Genomic DNA, 19,580 nt, shown 5'->3' on the forward strand with positions numbered 1-19,580 from the left:
CCCTGTTTGGGAGCACATTTATTTCTTCTTCCTTTCTGGATGGTAGGTCAGGCAGGTGTTGGGAAGTGAGGAGCACCAGTTTTGCCTCTCCTTAAATATGTCCCTTTTCCTTAGACTTGTTAGCACTTTTATTGGTATCGCAGAACTACTTGGTACCCATGAAAAACTAACAGATTACTATATTGTGAAATACAGGAAATGTTCTTTTTTTTTTTTTTTTATCATATCTACCCTTATCCTTCTTTTATTTGCAATCCTGTCCCTCAAAAGAGACGAGTGACAGACTGACCGACTGTGGCTATTTTTATACAGTGCACATACTAACTGTTGAGTAAATAAATGTAAGAGGTTTTGAAGAGCTTATTTTAGCAGAAGCATTTGTTAAAGCCCCTGTATCCATAGGCTGTGTGTATATTCATTAACTATTCAGAGCTGTAACATAATACAACAAAAGGAAGTGTATTTTAACAGAGATCTGTAACAACCGTACGCAGGCTGGCACCCAGCCAGCGGCTGAAGGCAGACTTTTTATGGCTATTTCTAGTCTTGCGGCATCTAGATATATTAAATTTATTTCTCAGATAACGAAACTAGCTAATACTTACTGCAGTGTCATGATCCCGCATTACAAAAATACGTTATGTTTGATCCCTAGAAGTTTGTTGTAATCAAATCTTTGAAGGCAGTGGAAAACTGAGCCTCTCCAGTTTTACCACCAGTGTGACAAGATTTATCCTTCATATAATTGCATCCAAAATGGTTTGTGACAAGGATGGGAAGAACTGAAGCGCTGGCATGAACGGAAAGTGCATAAATATTTAACAGACTATCCTGTCCTGTAGACTTTCTTATCTGTGGAAAGTCTTGGATTTTCCCCATAGCAGAAGCCTGGGTGGTTTCACTGGTCAGGGATGGGGCAGAGCGTCGGGAGTTCTTCCCCGGCGCTGAACGTGCATCCTTGGAGCTTGGAGTATGTCTACATACAGCTTCTGCCAACTATTCCTTGTGAAAAGGGATGGAGATGTTTCGGCTCTTGGTCTACTGTATACTAAAAAAATAGCTTCTCTGTCCCAATGTAGTATGAAAATAGGAATTTGTTCCCAATCCAGTACACTTTGGTGAATTAAAGAATATTTTGATAAATGTAAAAGTCAGAGGAGAAGATAAATGAGATATGTAAGAATGTACTATGGTCAGAGATTCTGTTTTGTATGTGGAATGTCAATATGATACACCAGCATGTGCTGAAGTGTAAGATTTTAAGCTTTTGCACAGGTGAGAAATCACTATTTTCCCTACCAGCGGGTTACCTGGTCAGTTGAATGCTACTGTTCTGCCCAGCTGCAATGGGAATTGCCCTATTAGTTTTAACCACCTTCCTACTGTTCTGTGGCATGTTAAGCTAACAACAGATTGTCTGTTTAAAAGTAAATCACTTCATAGCGTGATACTTTAAATAATACTTTACGTCTCCAGGCCTCTTTCTATATTAGCATGCAGATATATTTTAATTATTTTTTTCTTTTGTTAATAGTTTGAATGAACTGGGAGGGAAGGTTTAAAAAGACCAAAATGCAATTAAAATGGATATCTGAAATACTTGAGTTTTGTTCCACGTGAACAGAAATGTTAAAAGCCCCTTTAGCAGCTGCGTCAATACCAATTTTTCTGGTTCTTGAGTACAGAAATAAATTCAAATGCTGCTGGTTAAATAATTCACATTTGTTTTAGGTGAAAAATAAGACCTGGTCTCTTTAGCAAGTGCAATGGTTTCATTTAAGTGATTTAAAAATTGATCACATTGAACTGATTTGAGTGCATTAAGGGATTTGCACTTATGTAATTAAATTGATATTTTAAATAGCTTTAAGTGTACTGTCTAGTTGGGAAGTGTGCAAGTGTATTTTCAGATAAAACTTTTTGTTTGTTTGCTTTTGAGATTAATGACTGTATTGTGTTTAGAATGTAGTTACAGGCATATGACATTGGACAAATCATTCGGGACATACTCGAGGAAAGGCAAAAATGTTGAATCAGTGACATTCTGTTTTTCAGGCATATCAATTATTTTGATGTATGTAGCAAACTGATACTTGTAGGAAAAAAACATCTCGGAGCTGCAAAACTCTACCACAGATTATCTAGATAAAGAAAAATGCAATTTCTGATGTTATGATTTCATTGAAATAATTAGCCTGTGTTTTCAAATAACAGATCTGGGTTGGGGTTTTTTTTGTCATATTGGGTTGTTGAATTACCTTTTTTCCCTAAGGAAAAAATTCAGTAACCATGTTTAATTTGCAGAGCACCAGAGATCATACTGGGATTGCCGTTTTGTGAAGCCATAGACATGTGGTCGTTAGGGTGTGTGATTGCAGAGCTGTTTCTTGGATGGCCACTGTACCCAGGAGCACTGGAATATGACCAGGTAGTAGAATAAATTTCACAAGCATATGCGCACTTTCTGCAACTTAAGAATTTCAGATCATTAAATCCAGGATTTCAAATGTTAATAACATCCCCTATTAAGTAGAATTTCTTCAAGTCTGTTCAATGCTTTTAATTTAGTCTTATTGATTGTCCTAGAAACATAAATCGTGTTTCTAGACCAAACTGTATGTTGTGCTGCTTTTCTAAATTAAAGTTCAATTTGTCCTTCCCCCCCCCACCCCTTATCTTGCAAAATAAATGTTAGTATTGAAGCTGCTTTTTCTGATGGAAGCCAAAGTTTGTGGCCACTATCATTGCATTGTAATCTCTCTTTCACTTGCCATGAATGGGGTTGATTCTGGAATGTCTGTTCAGATTTCCGGATTAAGTTGCCTTCTGCGTAATTCCTGATGCTTTCTGGAAATCCAGCATAGCTCAAAGATTTGAGAGCCTATACTTCACAAGGAATGAGAATCAACTGTCGCAGTAATACTGTGTATCTGCAATGGTAAAGCTTGAAGCTGTTGAAGTTGTGCCTTTGCTTTGTTGGAGTTTTCAACTGCTGATACCATTGGCATTAGTGAGCTGACTCTAAAAAAAAGTTGTTTCTAATGAAAGACGTAGAACATTTTCTATTTAAAACACTTAAGAGAGAGAAGTCTTTAATTTTCTAGCATAATGTGGAAATTTGGAAGGACTGTAATCAGCATTCTGACTTATCCCCCCCCTCTGCCCCGGTTTTGAACTTTGAAAGTGAAGAAAACTCCTGAAAATCCCAGATGTAACAGGACTGGCTTGTTACTAACTTCTACATTTTTGATTCAACGTTCAGTTTAGGGACAGTTCTTCCAGCATGTTGTTTAGGTTATTCAAATCCTGATCTTCATGTAGTGGGCTTTTGGCTCCCTGTGCTTACAGATCAGACCTACTTTTCTAAAAATCCTTTTGTTAAAACCACTGTCAGGGGATATATTGATTTTTTTGTGTGTTGATTTTGGTAACGGTTCATATTTCAGTTTCCTTCATTTACACAAAATTCAGTGTTTCATGGGTAGGAAGTAAGCTATGAGTGGAACATGGGTTGAGGCCTTGATGCATTTAAAGACCTTTGTGCAGGGTATTGCTGTTAAAATGGAGAATGAAAGAGGAAACAACTAACAACCATATAATTCATTATGTTCTTTAAGGAAAAAGTGAAGGCATTTGTTTTTGGAAATAATCTGTAATACTGTCTCAAAAATTTCTGAGAACTTGGCAAATTTATTTACCTCTTATTTTGAAAGAAACTGCAGGAGAAGATCTGGACTGTCAAAAAAAGTGCCAAAATGTGTAATTTTCAGAATTACTTTCACTTTTGACCCCATACTGCTGTTAAAAGGGATGCTGCTGTGGGTGAGGAAGGACTCATAAGCCCAGTTCATGGTCATCTGCATCATAGGCAGATGCTGCTTCTGGATGTGGAACGTGGCTTTGGACCACACCTTCAGTCACTTACGATGCAGTAGGGATTTGAATGGTGGAGAATGCTGGCCATATCCTGATTCTTTCCTCAAATTAACTTGTGATTTGTCATGATGGCAGCAGCCCAGACTTAACATGTGCCAACGGGCTTACATAGCTGTGAGCCTCTGACTTCTGTACAGAGAGCAGTAACAGTGTAAAGCTCAATCTCATGATTATGAGGATGTTTTTTCAGAATAATACGGAGTCTCATTTGAAAAGAAAAGACCTTCTTTCCCCCGCTGCACCACAGCCATCTTGTTGTGTATGAAACCCAGGCAGATGAAGGCAGTTTAGTACGGTGCGCAGAGCACCTACCTTCATAGTGCTTGTTGGCTCATCTTTTCTCAGTTTTAGACAGCCAGGTCCTTATGACAGCGTATTCCTGTCACTTGTTTCTTGCCGTTGTAGGCCCAGGGCCAACATGGCTCGACCTCTAGAAACTGCCGGACAGTGCAAGTAAACAGCATTGTCACCAATGACAGCCACCTTCCAAGATGCTGTACTTCATGCAAAGGACTACATGGATTATGGGTTAATCTTGATGCCCATAAGATTTTCTGCTTGCTTTACAAGTGAATACTGAGTTTAAAAGACATTTAGTTAGACATATCATTCAAGTTTGCTGGAAGCATCAGTTAATAACTTGTCTAGCAACTTGTCTGATCTTCATGTCCGAGAAGTTGTGGTGAAAGAGGAGCTGTAACCTCCTCTGCACCAGCAGGAATTACCTTACTTTAGTCAGCCTTGTCATTGTGCTCAAGCAGGTCTGCAAAACTTGCTTCGGAGAAATTTGATTCAGGGTTTTCCTCAGTGTACACAAGTACAGCAGTCGTACGAGATGGCCTCCAAGGAAATTCCTTTTCTCCTGCTACATGGTGCGTGTCACCAAGTAAGCGAACAGGCAAGGGCTTTGTGCTGCATTTCCCCCTGTCCCCCTGGCATGTGGCAACCAACACACTAGCCCTTGAAAGGAAGATCTTAGTTATTATATTAATTTGTGGTTATATCCAGTAACAGCTGTACTTCTCAGTGGAAAATAGCCATATCTTCTGAGCTTTAATACTCATTAAAAACAGGTATAGGTGCTTAACTGCTAAATTTTTGAATAAATGCGTTGTCTTTCCCCCCCCTAATTTCTAAGACTTTATAATATGCTTAGAAAACAACTAAATGATCTAGAAAGTGTTCTGGTCAGAGTGGGATTCTCTTTACTCCCTGATGTAGGGAATTGTGGAGGATACCAGAAGTTGACAGCATTGCGTTCAGTTCCTCCCCGCTTTGGTCTGTCACTTATATTTCAGCAGAAGCCTCACGTGTACCTTTCCTCTCTACTGCCCATCAGTTTTTCTCTTCTCAGGTGCTCCTAGCTCGCAAGTTGTCTGTCGTCCATTGAATTAATCTTATCTCCTAGTTTCTGGTTTGGTGTATTTCACCGCTCTCTCCTTTTGATTTTTTTTTTTCCCTTTCTTCCATTCTCTCTTACTCCTTGTCTGCTCCACCTTTTCCAGGGGCTGGCCCACACCAGCAGCTCCTCTGTGGAGGCGTGTGGTGTGGGACCCTGCCCAACGCCCTTCAGCCCTCGCCCGCCTTGGACCTTCAGCCCTGGCTGCTGAAATACGTACTCCCTCCATCCCAACCTGCAACAAGCTCAGTTTTCAATTATTGCCAATTATTCTTCCAATTCTTCTTTCTTGAAGGTGTTTTTTTAATTTTTAAAGAAGTATTACTTCTGGGATAACTCCCCCCTTGTACAGTGAGTTAACATTGCATGCACAGTAATGAAAAAAACATCATAATGTGTTGTTTCAACGTATTTCTGTTGAAGCCTTGACTCTTAACTATTTTAGGTAATACTTTGTATCATCAACAGGTAATGAAAAATGCGTAGTAAGTCATCTTCTAAAATAAATGCATATTAATCATTTCAGTGGAAAAGAGCATCTGACCACTTCAGGCATAAAGCTAGTCCATTCCCATCACATTCAGTAGCAGATTTTCTGAGACAAGGACAGTGTCTGTTGCTGGATGCCTAGAGGTTGTATGTGCACTCCCTTTCCAAGTGGAACATTTGCTTGAAATGCAGGTGTGTCAGATGTGTAAAAAACTGATACACTGGAAACGGCAAACGGGGAGGATTTTTATAGTGGTGTATAACGAGAGTATGCCAAAAAAAATCATCAAACTTCTGTACGCAAGCAAAGCGCTCCTGCTAATTTTCCTGTTTAGAATGAAAATATTACATTGATTTGAATGGGTTGAGGAGGTAATGACAGCCACTCTCCCTAGCTCCTCATTGCTGTGACCGAACTTTAAAAGCTTGCTTATATAGGTCACCTCAGAGGTTTGTTTATGTATGGCTTTCTCTGAGAGATGGAGAGAGCAGCATCAAGCGCTCAGTGTTAGGTTTCTCTCCTATGTAAGATGTAGTTGTCGAACTACGGTGCTCTGAGGGTGGTTCATTTTGCCATTTTTTAAATGAAATGACAAGTTTTTAACTGTGTGGTTCAGATTTTGAAAATCAGAGGTAAAATATTTCCCATGGTGGTTGTTTTTTCTTTTTTTTTTTTCTTCCTCAGATTCGTTACATTTCACAGACTCAAGGTTTGCCAGGAGAGCAGTTGTTAAGCATGGGAACGAAAACTGCAAGATTTTTCTGTAGAGAAACGGATGCACCATATTCTAGTTGGAGATTAAAGGTAAACAGTATAATATAGTAGAAAACAGTATATTATTTTGTGAGCAGAGAAGCCACAGAGGCCGAGATTCACTATGATATTCCACATCTTCTGTGATTTTTATCAGTCCTCACTCTGTATCCCTTCCATTTTTCCCGTTCCCCAAAACCAGCACTCCGAGCTCATGCCCATGTTTCCTCCCCGCCGGCTGGCCCAGAGGCAGGTCTGGTGCAGCTGCCAGGCTGTGTGGTGGCTGGGCAGCCAGTGCACGGGTGCCAGGTGGAGAGAGAGCATTGAATTCAAATTAAGCCTTGTATCTCCAGAGGTACTAAATGAGGGTTGTTTTTTTTCTCTTGCTTGGTCACTGCTTTTCACTTTGCTTTAAAGAATTGTCTCTGAGGCCCAAACTGCGCTGTCAAAATTTGTTCAAAACTGGCTTCAGGACCAGAAGTTCCTACGAGAAAGGGGATTAAGAAACAGTATGACTGTGTACAGCTCATTTCCTTCAGATCTCATGCTAAAACAGTCTTTGTTGGCTGAAAGCTGCAATACAATGAAAGCAGACAAAATTAAAATAATGTACTTTTACAATCTGCACACCTGCCTTCTCTCTAAGCAACATTATTGCACACTGGCCATAAGCAGAGCTTTAACTTCCTAGGCAAATGGGGTTTTTTGGGGTTTGGGGTTTTTTTAAATTGTACTACTACATGGCGCTGCTTCACCAAATTTACGGAGGACTTGGGGAGTCAGGAAACAGTTACAGTTAACATAAAACTTCTGCAGTAACAAACAGCTGACAGCTCAAAGCACAAGTTGCTTAACTCTCCACAGTAACTCCATCAACCCTCGGCGAGCGTTGGGCCGAGCGGCCAGGGCCAGTGCTGCCCTGCCGTAACGTTGCCGGGTTGGATTATGTAAGGATTCTCCGATTACACCGCCCTGATTATTCCAATTTTCTGGTTTTTCAGGCAGTTGATCATTAGGTGACAGTTTACAACTGGCTTCTCTGTATCGGAGAGCCTGAACGAGTTCTTGATGCAAACAGCCCTCCCCATTTTCAGAAGCTGTTACCTTTCAGAGGTTAAATCTCTCACAGCAGACTAAATGCTGTTTTGGGGGAAGAAAGGAGTTTTGGTATGGACCATTGGTTATTACTTGCAGTTTTTGTCAAAGTTAATTTTGGAAACTTTTCTGTAATCTGCATGTTAAAAATTTTTTTTCCCTGCAGTCCTGTCTTGCCTCCTGCAACATGGACTCTTAAAACAAAACCTGCCTCCTGGTGCTGTCTATGTTGAAGGAGGAAAATTGTAACAGAAAGTGGTATTCCAGCTCATAAATCCCTGATAGGTGATCACATTAATTCTCTGGGATTTGTTTGTTTCATACTTCAGTATTTTAAAATACTTACACCAACTGTTGTGTATGCAAAGGAATAAAAGTATAAAAATAACAAAAGAAAAGAGAAAGCAAAGAGAAACTGAACAGAACCTGCCTGGTTTTTGTTTTATTTTTTTACAGTGATATGGTGTTGCTGCTGTTTGGAATTAAAAGTCTGAGTTTGAGGAAATGTCTAAAATACAAGTAATAGAAAACCTGTGATATATAAAAATATAAGCACACAAGAGTTTCATTAAACAATGTTTTTCCAGGCTTTCAGCACTTCCTGTGTGATTTACAAACCATCTATTTTAATCCAGTACTGTGATCACTCAGATGTGAAATTCAGTAGTTTTTGTATTTTGATTTAGAAAATGAAAGTAGTCAGCAAAGCAGCATACAAATATACAATTGAATTATTAATTATTTTTTTAAAAAACAGGTTTATTAGGCCAATAAATATGTAAAGTTACTTTGTAGCTGTAAGTGTCCTTTATTCTCAACTTCTAAACTCAGCTTTCCTTTTCTTTTTTGAGACATTGGAAGAGCATGAGGCAGAGACAGGTATGAAGTCTAAAGAGGCCAGAAAGTATATTTTCAACAGTTTGGATGATATAGTGCATGTGAGTATTAAAGCATATTTTCTTTGCAAAAGGTATGTGTGATTTTAAAACATTTTACTGGTTTGAAATAAACACCTTTTAGAATATTATTTATTGTATATCAGTCATATCCATTATACTCTGTACATGTTGCTCTGAGGAAAACGTCTAGCTATGTCAGTCCTTTGGGCTTTTTATAAAGATCTTCCTTTGTCGTTGCTTGTGTTAAACAATGGTACTCATCCTTGTGGTGGGAGGAACCCTTTAATTTTATGTATAATGTATACTTTCTCTTATACGTTATCTGCCATTCTGGGTAAAAAAAGAATGCAGATGGATCCTGCTATCTTAACTATATAATTTCCAGTATAATTCTGTTATCTTAACAATATAATTCTCAACATTATTTATTTTCCTTTTTAAAAAAAAAACTGTTTCCACACTTTCCTTTAGCTTTATAACTCTCTAGTCAATAATAAGAAGAAATTTTTCATTCTCTTCCATGTCCTGAAAAGAGAATCAAATCTTTTTGCAAGATTGGCATTAATACATGTTTGAAATTCTTTTTTGAAGACTACCTCTGTAGTTTTAAGTTAGACCATATAAAGATCTTTATCCCAAATCTTACTTTTTAAATTCCAAGTCCCAGACTGGAATAAAGGCTTCAGGGGTTTTTAGCTGGGGAGGGTGCAAGGGGAGTAGTGTGTGTCCAGAAAAAAGTCACCAATTCCAAGCCAACCGTACTGGGATAAGCTAGCAAATTCACCGTGCTGCACATGATAAAATCATTGAATATTAGTATTTTATAGCAGAAAGCAATAGCAGAAAGAGTTAAACCAATATGCATGTCTTCTATCTGACTGTTTTGTTCAATGCCAGGTGAACATGGTGATGGATTTGGAAGGAAGTGACCTGTTGGCAGAGAAGGCAGATAGGAGGGAATTTGTCAGTCTGTTGAAGAAAATGTTGCTGATCGACGCTGATTTAAGAATCACTCCAGCGGAGACCCTGAACCATTCTTTTGTTACCATGAAGCACCTCCTTGATTTTCCTCATAGCAACCAGTATGTAACACACAAAAAATATTTTTTTAAATCTCCGTTATAGTGATTCATGTGTATAATAGTGTTGTTTCATTTGCTCTCAGAGAGAAAAATCTTTTGTCATTTTTGTAATGTCTTAGAGAATTCTTTCAAGTGCTTGCAATATTAGACACATCTGCTTGATCAGTGAAACTGTTTGAATAACTATGTTTTTTTTCTGAAAAGTAACAGTTAGTGCAATAGATTTCTAAGTTATCATTTATATGCCTGGTTGATAAAATTCCAACACTGCAGAAACTTGGGCTTGATTTTTGGAAGTATGAAGAACCTTAGTTCCTGTCAGTCATTGAGAGCTAGGGTAGACATTTCCTCTTGAGATGAACATCTCAGATACCTTCTTTTATGCATTGGTTAATGTGGAATATATTGAAAGTTTTCTTGCAGTTCTGGAATTGTGTATTTCACTGTGGATTTCCTAAAGTGCAAGCATTTCACTGAAAGAATTTCACTTTCCATCCATTTAGTTTACTATCCTTCCTGCTTGTATGTGGTTGTTAGAAAATGGTGTTAGATACAAGGAGCAGGAAATAGCAGTGTTTTTCTTGATTTTAAAATATGGATTACAAAGGCTTGACTTGAACATAGTAATAGCAGTATTTCTTTTTTCTACTTCTGTGTATGATGCCATTCTGTGAAACTGGGAACTGTTGGCTTTGAACTTTTTTTTTCCTTGTTGTGGGGAATTGTTTTATACATTTAACAACATGAAATTCTAATTAAAGCAACTTATTTTCTGGTTTTGATAGAGTGAAGTCCTGTTTTCATATCATGGATGTTTGCAAATGCAGATCAAATTTGTATGACTTAAGTAATCGCAATAAAACATCACTTATGAGACCAGTTGCCTCAGGCAGTGCAGCTAATCTGACTGCGAGCTTTACCAAAATTGGTCCAGTAAGAAGTCAGGTAAAAACATTTTTTTTTTTTTCTTCTTTTAATTACAAATTCTATTAACGCAGTTTCTCTAATTAATTTCATAATTGAAAAAGTACATCTAGTAAGTGACAAAATCTTCTGTCTTTTACTCTCATTTTTTCCTAACGTTTTCTTCAACCAACCAACCATTTAGAATTCAGTATGTTTCAAAATTAAGTTAGAAACTGGCGTTGCCATAGCAAAGCAGTGCTGTATTATAGTGCCCTCCGGTGGCCAAACGGGATTGCTTACTGTAAAATGTATTTGGAATTTTAATTTTTATAAGTTATTTTAGTTGTTCATCATAGAAGCTGGTGGGACAAGTGTGTGAGAGATTTAGATTCACAGTTATAATGTTGCCTGTATTGAATCTGTTCCCATAGGCATTAACTGCATCTACCCACTCAGTTTTGCATCAAGGGATACCACTGCAGGCAGGAACTGCTCAGTTTGGTTGCAGTGATGTTTTCCAACAGGCGTTGATTATATGTCCTCCAACTATTCAAGGTATGTTTAACTGTAATTTAAGTTACAGTTCCTGAAATATGAGCATTACTGTCTGTCTGTTAGCAGTATTTGAGTTTTCCATTATATCCACTTAAGCTATATATTTAAAAGAACTTAATTATGTCATAAAAAAAAATCAGCATGTGAGTCAGATCCAGGTACATTGCACCTTTCTGAAAGAAATAGCAAATCAGTTTCTGCAGAAAATCCAGAGTCCATCTTCATATACCACACACATATATGTGTATACATATACACATCTCCCTCCCTCCCTCCCTCCCTCCCTCCCTCCCTCCCTCCCTCTCTCTCTCTCGGATAAAATAGAGGGGCACAATGTGGAAGCTGAAGCAAGAAGGGAGGGTATTCTGAAATAAAATTTGAGAGGAAACAAGAAAGATGAGGGGAATATCAGTGTTGTGGAGTTTTTGGTGGTGTGGGTTTTTGTTTCTTTTTTTGGTGGTTGTGTGTGTTGAGGTTTTTTTGTTTGTTGGTTCAGTTGTGGTGGTTTGCTTGGGGTTTTTTTTGTTTCATTGGGTTTTCTGTTTTGTGGTTCCTAGGGTATCTAGGGATAAGGATAAGAAAATACAACAGTTCTTGTGATAAATCTGTCTGGATAATAAAGTTGGGTTTTTTTATTGGACTTCCAAGTGAATGTTTAAGAAAACATCTAGAAACTGGGAGCTTCGTTTAAGGATGTAGCTGCCCTACGTAAACAGTGTCACATTTACTGCCCTATGGTTATAATGCTAGATAGAACTGCCGCAGCTTTCTGATGGCTGAAAAACACATAACTAAATCTTTGAGAATGTTGATTGCATCATGCTGTGAGGAGGAAAGGGCAGCTTGGCTGAACTCTGCTATATTACAAAGGATAAGATTGTTTTAAGCATACAATTTTGTATTTAGGGAAAGAAATAATTGGCTGAGGGTTCAATTATCAGAAACATTTGGAAGACAGCGAGGTGGAAATGCTAGCGCAGAAGTATTTCTGCGGTGTAGAAAACCACCCAATAAGCATATGCATCTCTAGAAGGACACGTGGTAATGCAGTTGACCTCTGTTTCCCTAAACAAATGCATTTGCATCATGCAAAAGTAGGTCTTATTTTTTGGAGGAGTCTTTAAAACTTCATTTAGATCTCAGAACATATCAAGCAAAACTTGTTTTTTCTGTTTATAATGGGCTGATCAGAGAGGAGCTGATGAAAAACAGCCTTTCTTATCCTAGTAATAGTCATTTATGGAGAGGGAAAGGTAGTTTGTATTGTTTGCTTATTAAGTTAGCTTGATCGTAATCTTCATCTCCAAAGATGCAATTTATCTGTCTTGGTGATGGTTCAGCTTTATGTTGAGATCAGATCTTGAAATGATGGAGTTTACAGGAAGTAGGTTTTTTTAAGAATGACTTTCAAACTCCTCCTTAGTTCTCCCTCTGCAGTTTGAAGTTCTAGAAATCACACTAGATTCATTCTGGAAAAAAAAACCAAAACACTTTTAACCTAAACTTAGAGCCCAGGAAGTCTTTATCTCTTTAGATAAAGACAGATACGGCAGACTTTATCAGTAATGTTATTTGTGGCTGCTGCATCTATCTTGAGTTCCAGAAACTCATGAAAGCTCCGAGCATTCACCATGCAGAGTGTCAGAGGCTGTATGAGCTAAATGCATAGCTTCATACAGATTTCCTTCCGAGCACTTAGTATGACTACGTAACTTCTTATTTAAATTGTATATATGCTTTACACAATGACATATTTCATAATTTAAAAACCCTACTGTTTTCATTATACCCAGATGAATAAAGTGATTATAGAAAAGGAAACAGTACAGGCAAATACTTACTTTATCTGTGATCTGTATACTGTATTCTTAGTATGATGATAAATTTCCGAATTTAAATTATGCTACAGCTTGAATGAAGGGAATATATTGTTTTCATCACATAGGTGACAAGTTGAGTTGCTGGCACGAAGGGAAAGGGATATTAATGGTATCTGGCACTGCTTCAAGGTTTCCCTGCTTGGCTGCTCTGTCGAATATCTGAAGTGCTAAAGCTCGCTACTTCTGGCACAGTTAAGATGTTGCTGTTCTAGATGGCTGTGTGGAAAAAATTAGTCAACAGCGTTTCAAAATTAAAAGCTTTGGACTGCATGGTTATAACTTAGTATTGTGTTACCACATGAGAGAATTACATCAGATAAAGATTTTCTTTCATCCTTTATTGTAAAGATTTTTTTTTAAAAAAACAACAAACCACTTTTAATCTTTAGTTTAGCAGTTCTTTAGTAGTTACCTCCAAACACCCATTGCTTAGTCTTTGACTAAAGCACAAGACACAAAGTACACTTAGAAGATGAAATTAGTATATTTGCCTAGCCAGTATTTTCTTCTAGCATAGCTGTTCTGTTGCAATATCTGTTGAAAAAAATTCCTCTTTCATTTTATTTTAACATTATTACATCAAAAATTATTATTAGTAGTAAACATTGAAGCATTGCTATACATCTGTTAGTTTCCTGTGACAATACTGAAATCTATACAGAGCATGAGATGCATCTTTTTCCTATTATGCTCTTGTGGTAATATTCCAACAGTGCTACGGTTTGCATTATTTTGATAAAGGGAGGAATAGGATTGTGGATTCTACTGCAAATATTTGATGGCATACACAGAAAATCTTACATTGTTTCCCACAAAAGAGTTGGTAACAAATACAGGCATTATACATGTGGCGTTGCCAGCTATAAGAGCTAAAAGGAATGGGTTTCAGCTAGCTGGAAATACAGAGCATGAGATGTGCAACAGTCAGCTGTGAGAAGCTTTGAAATTCAGTTCTGCTTACTTTTGTCTGCTTCCTTTCAAATACTTTTAATGTAATTTGTGATAAAGAGTAAAATGCTTAGCTTTGCAGAACTTTCTGCCAAAGTCGTTCAGCTTTCCAGTAGTCTGTTCTCAAATAGTAGCTATTGGCAGTTCTTTCTGGAAATTACAGCATCAAATATTTGTGCAGATATGTAATAGTACAAAAATCTTTTAGGTGTTGATTTATTTGGTTTGAAAGTCTAAATTCTGGAATTAGATCATAAACACATCAAGATAAAATAGTAGAATGTTGTAAAATTATCCTTTATATTTGCATTCTGCTCAGAAAATATATGCAAGACTGGTGTTTTGCTTAAAGCTTGGGTGTGTGTTTTTTCTCCCTGATAGGAATTCCTACAAACCATAGTAAACCCACCAGTTTCTCCCTGAGGGTGGATAATGCAGTTCCGTTGGTGACCCAAGCCCACGCAATTCAGCCACTACAGATTCGAGCAGGAATCCTTTCTCAGGTTGGCTTACTTTAAAGTAAAAATCTTACTTGTTTTATAATTAGTTGATAAATATTTTTGCCCTGTAGAGTTCTGTTGCAGTCCCTCTTCTGTTTTGTGCTGAACTACAAGCAGCTAATGTAAATTCAGTTGTTCTTTGCATTATGAAATCTCCTCTGCTTCATAACAGACGTGGTCGAATCAGACCCAGCAAATACTGGTTCCTGCATGGCAGCAAGTAGCGCCAGTGGCAGCTCCTGCTACATCTCTGGCCTCTGATCCTGTGGCTGGCCCACAGAGGCTTGGAGACTGGGGGTAAGTCCACGTATTTTTGTGCAATACCTTAATGGCTCTGCTTTAACAAGATCTACGGATGCGATGCAAATGACTTGCAATTTAAAAATTCCTTTTTTTTTCCTCAGGAAGATGATTACCCAGGGCACCCATTACAATTCAATGATACCGCAGCCTCTTTTAACACATCAGATAACCTTGTCTGCCCCTCAGCCAATTAGTGTGGGTATTGCACATGTTGTCTGGCCTCAGCCTGCAGCTACCAAGAGGAACAAACTGTGTCAGAACAGGTTAGTAGAATATTTCTAACATTCAGAGATAGTTCAGTGGGCAGGGGAATAGCCTGTAAAAGTGGCATGTTTGTTAGTGACAATTATACTTAAATGGTCTTTTGGGAAAACTTGTTCTTTCTGCCCTAAGTTTTCAGTGTTATTTTGGTAATACAGACTAGATGGAAAAATACTTGCAATAGTAAGGTTTTAGTTCCAGTTGATTAGTATGTGCCTATCATGATAGCAAAGTTGTCTTCATAGCCTTTGGGAAGTTATAAGAATATCTTGAGGTAGCTCTAATGAGATATTCCTAAGCTTATGTGCATGAGGATATATCAGTTTTAGACAACTAAAAATAAAGAGGTACTATATAACAGGGTTGCAGTATGCCTTACAATTGTCTTAAGAATAGTCTGTCTTTCACTGGTGGCCAAAAATACTTCATCTGCTTGCTGAAGAAAATATGCCCCACTGCCATACAAAGTATTTGCAAAGGTGTGGGGTGTTCAATAAAGGGAAAAGCATGGGTTACAGAGGGCAATTTCAGCAGTCTTGTTTTAAGCAAGGATTTTATCCAGAGGCTACCAGCTTTTTTTTTAGGGAGAATCTTCGCAGGAAATCTGGCCAGATTTTGTTTGCTTGTTTTCCACCCAAGCAGGATTTTAGTTTTTTTTTTGTTTATAAGAAAATGGGGGTTTCAATGTATCATATTCAATGTTGTTGCAAATTTCAGTCTTAGATATTACTTAATTTGGCTGCGGCAACGTAGCTTCTTATTAGGAAGTTTCTGGATTTTTTTTATTAATGTCTGAAATCATATACGCCAAGTATTTATGACCGTGTTTCCTGTTTTATGTTTTTCTTTTTATTAGTTTAGAAAATTGGTGTTTTAGCCTATGTTGCTTTCTTTGTTTTTGTTGAAAATAATACAGTTTTCAGGTCTGTTGGTAGAGATTCACTAAATGTCAAATGGTGTGTTTTCTTCGCAGGAGCAATGTGTTACAAAATACCAATATCCAAAATTCAGCCTTTATATCTCCAAAGATACTTAACCTGAAGGCTGTCAAGAGAATAAGTTGTATAGAAGCACAGGACAATCATAACTCAGAAGGACAGGAAAGTAACTGTTGTGAAGCATCGGTCAGGCTGGACCCTGATTCATCTCTTTCAACCAAACAGCGGCAGGCTATCTTCATTGCCAGTTCCCCCAGCCCAGCAGTCAGCGTAATCACCATCAGCAGTGACACAGATGAAGATGACATAGGACGAACACGTTCACTGAGAGAGTAAGAATCGATGTTTACTTTTATTAAGGCGTTACTTAAATGTAGCTGTCTTAGCATAGCTACTGTATTTAATGAATCTGAGTTAAAAAGAGACAAATGCACTTATAATCAAATTTCACTAAGAAGTTAACTCTGTAGCAGTATATTATTTGAAAGTGATAAATACTTTCAAAAGTCTACCTCATTGGTCTATGTACATTAGGCATTTGCATCAGGAAACAAATAATTTATAACTCTTTTGTAACAGATTTGGTCAAAACAGAATACTTCTAGGTCCAGCATACTTTTTTTTTTCCCTTCTTCTTCTTAATATTGTCATACCCTATTTATTTGTTGGAAGATCAGTCTTCTGGCTTTGTATAATCAATGTTATCATTCTAGCAGTAGAATACAGTAGATAACATTACATATGTATGGGTAGAAAATACTTACCTAACAGTATGAAAAGGTGTGCATTTGGGTATAAAAGCAGATGTTGAACGTGGTCCCCCAAAGGAGTTTTCTTCCACAAAGCTATCAAAGAAGCATGTATAATTTTAAATGAGGGCTTAAAAGTTTAATGTTTGTTCAACTTTATTTTTACTTGTAATGATTCTGAACTGGAGGAACTTGTATTTTAAATCTAAACTTTGTCAAATGTTTCAAGGCTCTGAACTGTTGTAGTAAAATCTTTTACCTACTTGTTTTAGTATTGATTCAGTAAAAAATTTATTCATTTAGTAGGTTTCAAAAAATGCATTTTTAGCCTAGAATTTCCAAAAGAACTCTGAAAAGGTTTAAAAATCTGTTTTGGATGTAAAAGAAACAAGGAATTGGACATTAATTTACATTTAAGGGGACTTTTCTAATATTTGACACCTTTTTATTCCATAATGACACCTAAGTCAGCGGCATACGGAAAGAATGAATGAGAGATGGTATGTTTGCTCACTTTCTTCTTGTGTGGTAGGTGTAAAGGTAGCCTTGACTGTGAAGCCTGCCAGAACACCCTGAACATTGACCGCGTGTGTTCGCTCAGCAGTCCTGATAGCACTCTGAGTACTAGCTCCTCAGGACAGTCTAGTCCATCTCCTTGCAAGAGATCCAACAGGTAAAAAGCTGTGCTCCTTTCAGTAAAAAGAAAGATCCCAGTGTACAGCAGACGTGGTTTATAATAAAAAGTGTGAAAGTTTTGTTATGTTGCCATCTGGTGAGGCTAAACGATGTATTTAAAAATTAATGTATTGGCCTACAGTTGCACAGTGTAGACTGTTCTTTTATCGTTCCTAACAGATGCGTCTTGCTACCTTGGAAGTTTTCAGAATACCGAATGGATGATGTTTACACAGAAAATATAAACATGTTGCATGCAACTTCCTTTAGAACAAGTGTCTTTTAAGGTTGCGAAATTAAGTAAGCCAAAGTAGGATGTGACAGATTTGAAGTTACCAGAACATCTTTAATTTTTACACCCTCTTGTTCTCCCATTGTGTATCTTGTATTGTAATCTTTAATGACATTGATGTCTTTTTTACTGTTACCAAACATAAGCCTCACTTATGTGAACACTGTTCATATGAGCAGCTTTTAAATATTTTTATCTTCACAGCTTGATGTCTAGCTTAAGCCTTCATTTTTGCACATTATTCGAAATTCACTCTTACAGAAACGGTCAACGTAAATCTGAACTACTGTATGGCATTCTTTTTCTACAGTACCTGACAGCTTGACACTAAAGCATCTATCTGTGTGACACTCATAAAACACGGATGTGTGACACAGTCAGAAGTTCCCACTGACTTGGGATGTTCTGGCTGGGGCACCTGCAGGTGGCTGTTCCCCTTAGTTCAGTCCCTGCCCTTCTGGTGCTAATATGTTGAAATTTTAATTGTAGCTACTTGTGACGTTTCTACAGATCAGATTCCTAGGTACGAGTTTGTGGTCCAAGAAACATTTGGGATATATAGTTGCTGGTATTGGTGAAAAGTTTGGTTCAATACGATTTACCCAATATCTCATAGAAATTCTGTGACCTAGGGATACAATAAATTTTTTGTCAAGCAACCTGCAGCTGCCATAAGCATAACCAATTCTTTTATTTTTATTCTACAGTTCACTTCCTATTTTCTGTAGAATAGCTTTCTATATAGAAAAGAGTGATTCAAACTCAGAGCAGTTTCGTTGTGCAAAATGAATAAGATTGGAGTCTTAATGGAAAAAAAGTTTGTTTAAAGTAGTTAAAGGTTCTGTCACAGCATGTATTGACAAGGAAATGGAACTGCTGGGCTGTATAGGCAGTTCTATTTGTTTTAAATTTTGGATATATATGATATATAAATGATTCTGTTTATATAAACACAACCCTCTCCCCTAAAAAAAAAAAAGGGTGGGGGTATAAAAAAAAGAGTTGTGCATGAACAACTTCGACATCCATTTGGTATTCTGTAAGGCCTGAAATCTTTGGATTCAGTAAACAAATCTCTGCAGTATTGGACGCTGAATACACTGAAAGGTGTAGTGGGTTGTTACTCTCTACTGTCCAGGGCTGGGAAGGCATATTCTAAGGAGGTGACGTGTATAGTCTGATGAGTGCTCGGACTGGGGAAAGGTTTTAAGTTTACTCAAGATGCAGCTTTGTGTCACACGGGTTTTTGAGTGGTTTAGTTTTCTGTTAGGATACTAAACTGATCCAACTCATTCTGCGGACACAAGTGTTAGATCCAACAACAAAAGTATAGTAATGGAGCACATGGATAGACTTTTCATTTTTTTCAGGGTGACTTGATGTAGAAGATAATCCCAGAGAAATTTCTGTCGTTTCTGGGACTTTGGAAATACTAAAATAAAAAGTTGGCAGAGTTATATAGATGGACTAACCCAGGTATATTTCCTTGGTCTTATTTTCAAGCATTTGTCATTTCTGACTGTGGAAACAAGAGAATAACTAGAAGCATTTGAGGAATTTCCATTCAAATGGTTAAATTTTAGTAAAGATTTAGGTAACAAGACATGTCGTATACTGGGAGGCGTCAGGCAGTCTTACTGGCTGATAGTTAACATTGTCTGTCCTGCTTACCCTTTAATAACAAAATATTCAAAACTTCAGACAAGTTTTTATAAAGACCTGCTTGATTTTACAGTGTTTTCTTTGAATTGCAAGGAACTGACCTGTAATTCACTTCCCCTCTGTAATTCAACTTTATGTCAATAGCAGAGGAATATGTCAGATTCTGGTTTCATTAGCATTTGACTTATATTAAGTCACATAATTAGTAACTTGAATCAAAAGTTAAGAATATAGAAATATAATTAATTGCTCAGTAG

The 19,580-nt window shown here is 37.4% G+C and overlaps 1 protein-coding gene across 3 annotated transcripts in view; it reads left to right on the plus strand.

Moving 5' to 3' along the window:
- The window catches only part of HIPK3 (homeodomain interacting protein kinase 3), a 113,724-nt gene that overhangs the window by 86,300 nt on the left and 7,844 nt on the right, over positions 1-19,580 (plus strand). For all 3 annotated transcript variants that reach the window (XM_076343904.1, XM_076343901.1, XM_076343902.1), the window contains exons 3-13: positions 2,305-2,428; positions 6,510-6,629; positions 8,525-8,611; positions 9,470-9,654; positions 10,440-10,599; positions 10,992-11,115; positions 14,325-14,446; positions 14,616-14,740; positions 14,848-15,009; positions 15,981-16,277; positions 17,227-17,367. In XM_076343904.1, coding sequence (XP_076200019.1) covers positions 2,305-2,428; positions 6,510-6,629; positions 8,525-8,611; positions 9,470-9,654; positions 10,440-10,599; positions 10,992-11,115; positions 14,325-14,446; positions 14,616-14,740; positions 14,848-15,009; positions 15,981-16,277; positions 17,227-17,367 — 1,647 coding nt within the window. The remainder of the gene's footprint in view (positions 1-2,304; positions 2,429-6,509; positions 6,630-8,524; positions 8,612-9,469; positions 9,655-10,439; positions 10,600-10,991; positions 11,116-14,324; positions 14,447-14,615; positions 14,741-14,847; positions 15,010-15,980; positions 16,278-17,226; positions 17,368-19,580) is intronic.

Source organism: Aptenodytes patagonicus, chromosome 7 (assembly GCF_965638725.1).
Source record: "Aptenodytes patagonicus chromosome 7, bAptPat1.pri.cur, whole genome shotgun sequence".
Lineage (NCBI taxonomy): Eukaryota > Metazoa > Chordata > Aves > Sphenisciformes > Spheniscidae > Aptenodytes > Aptenodytes patagonicus.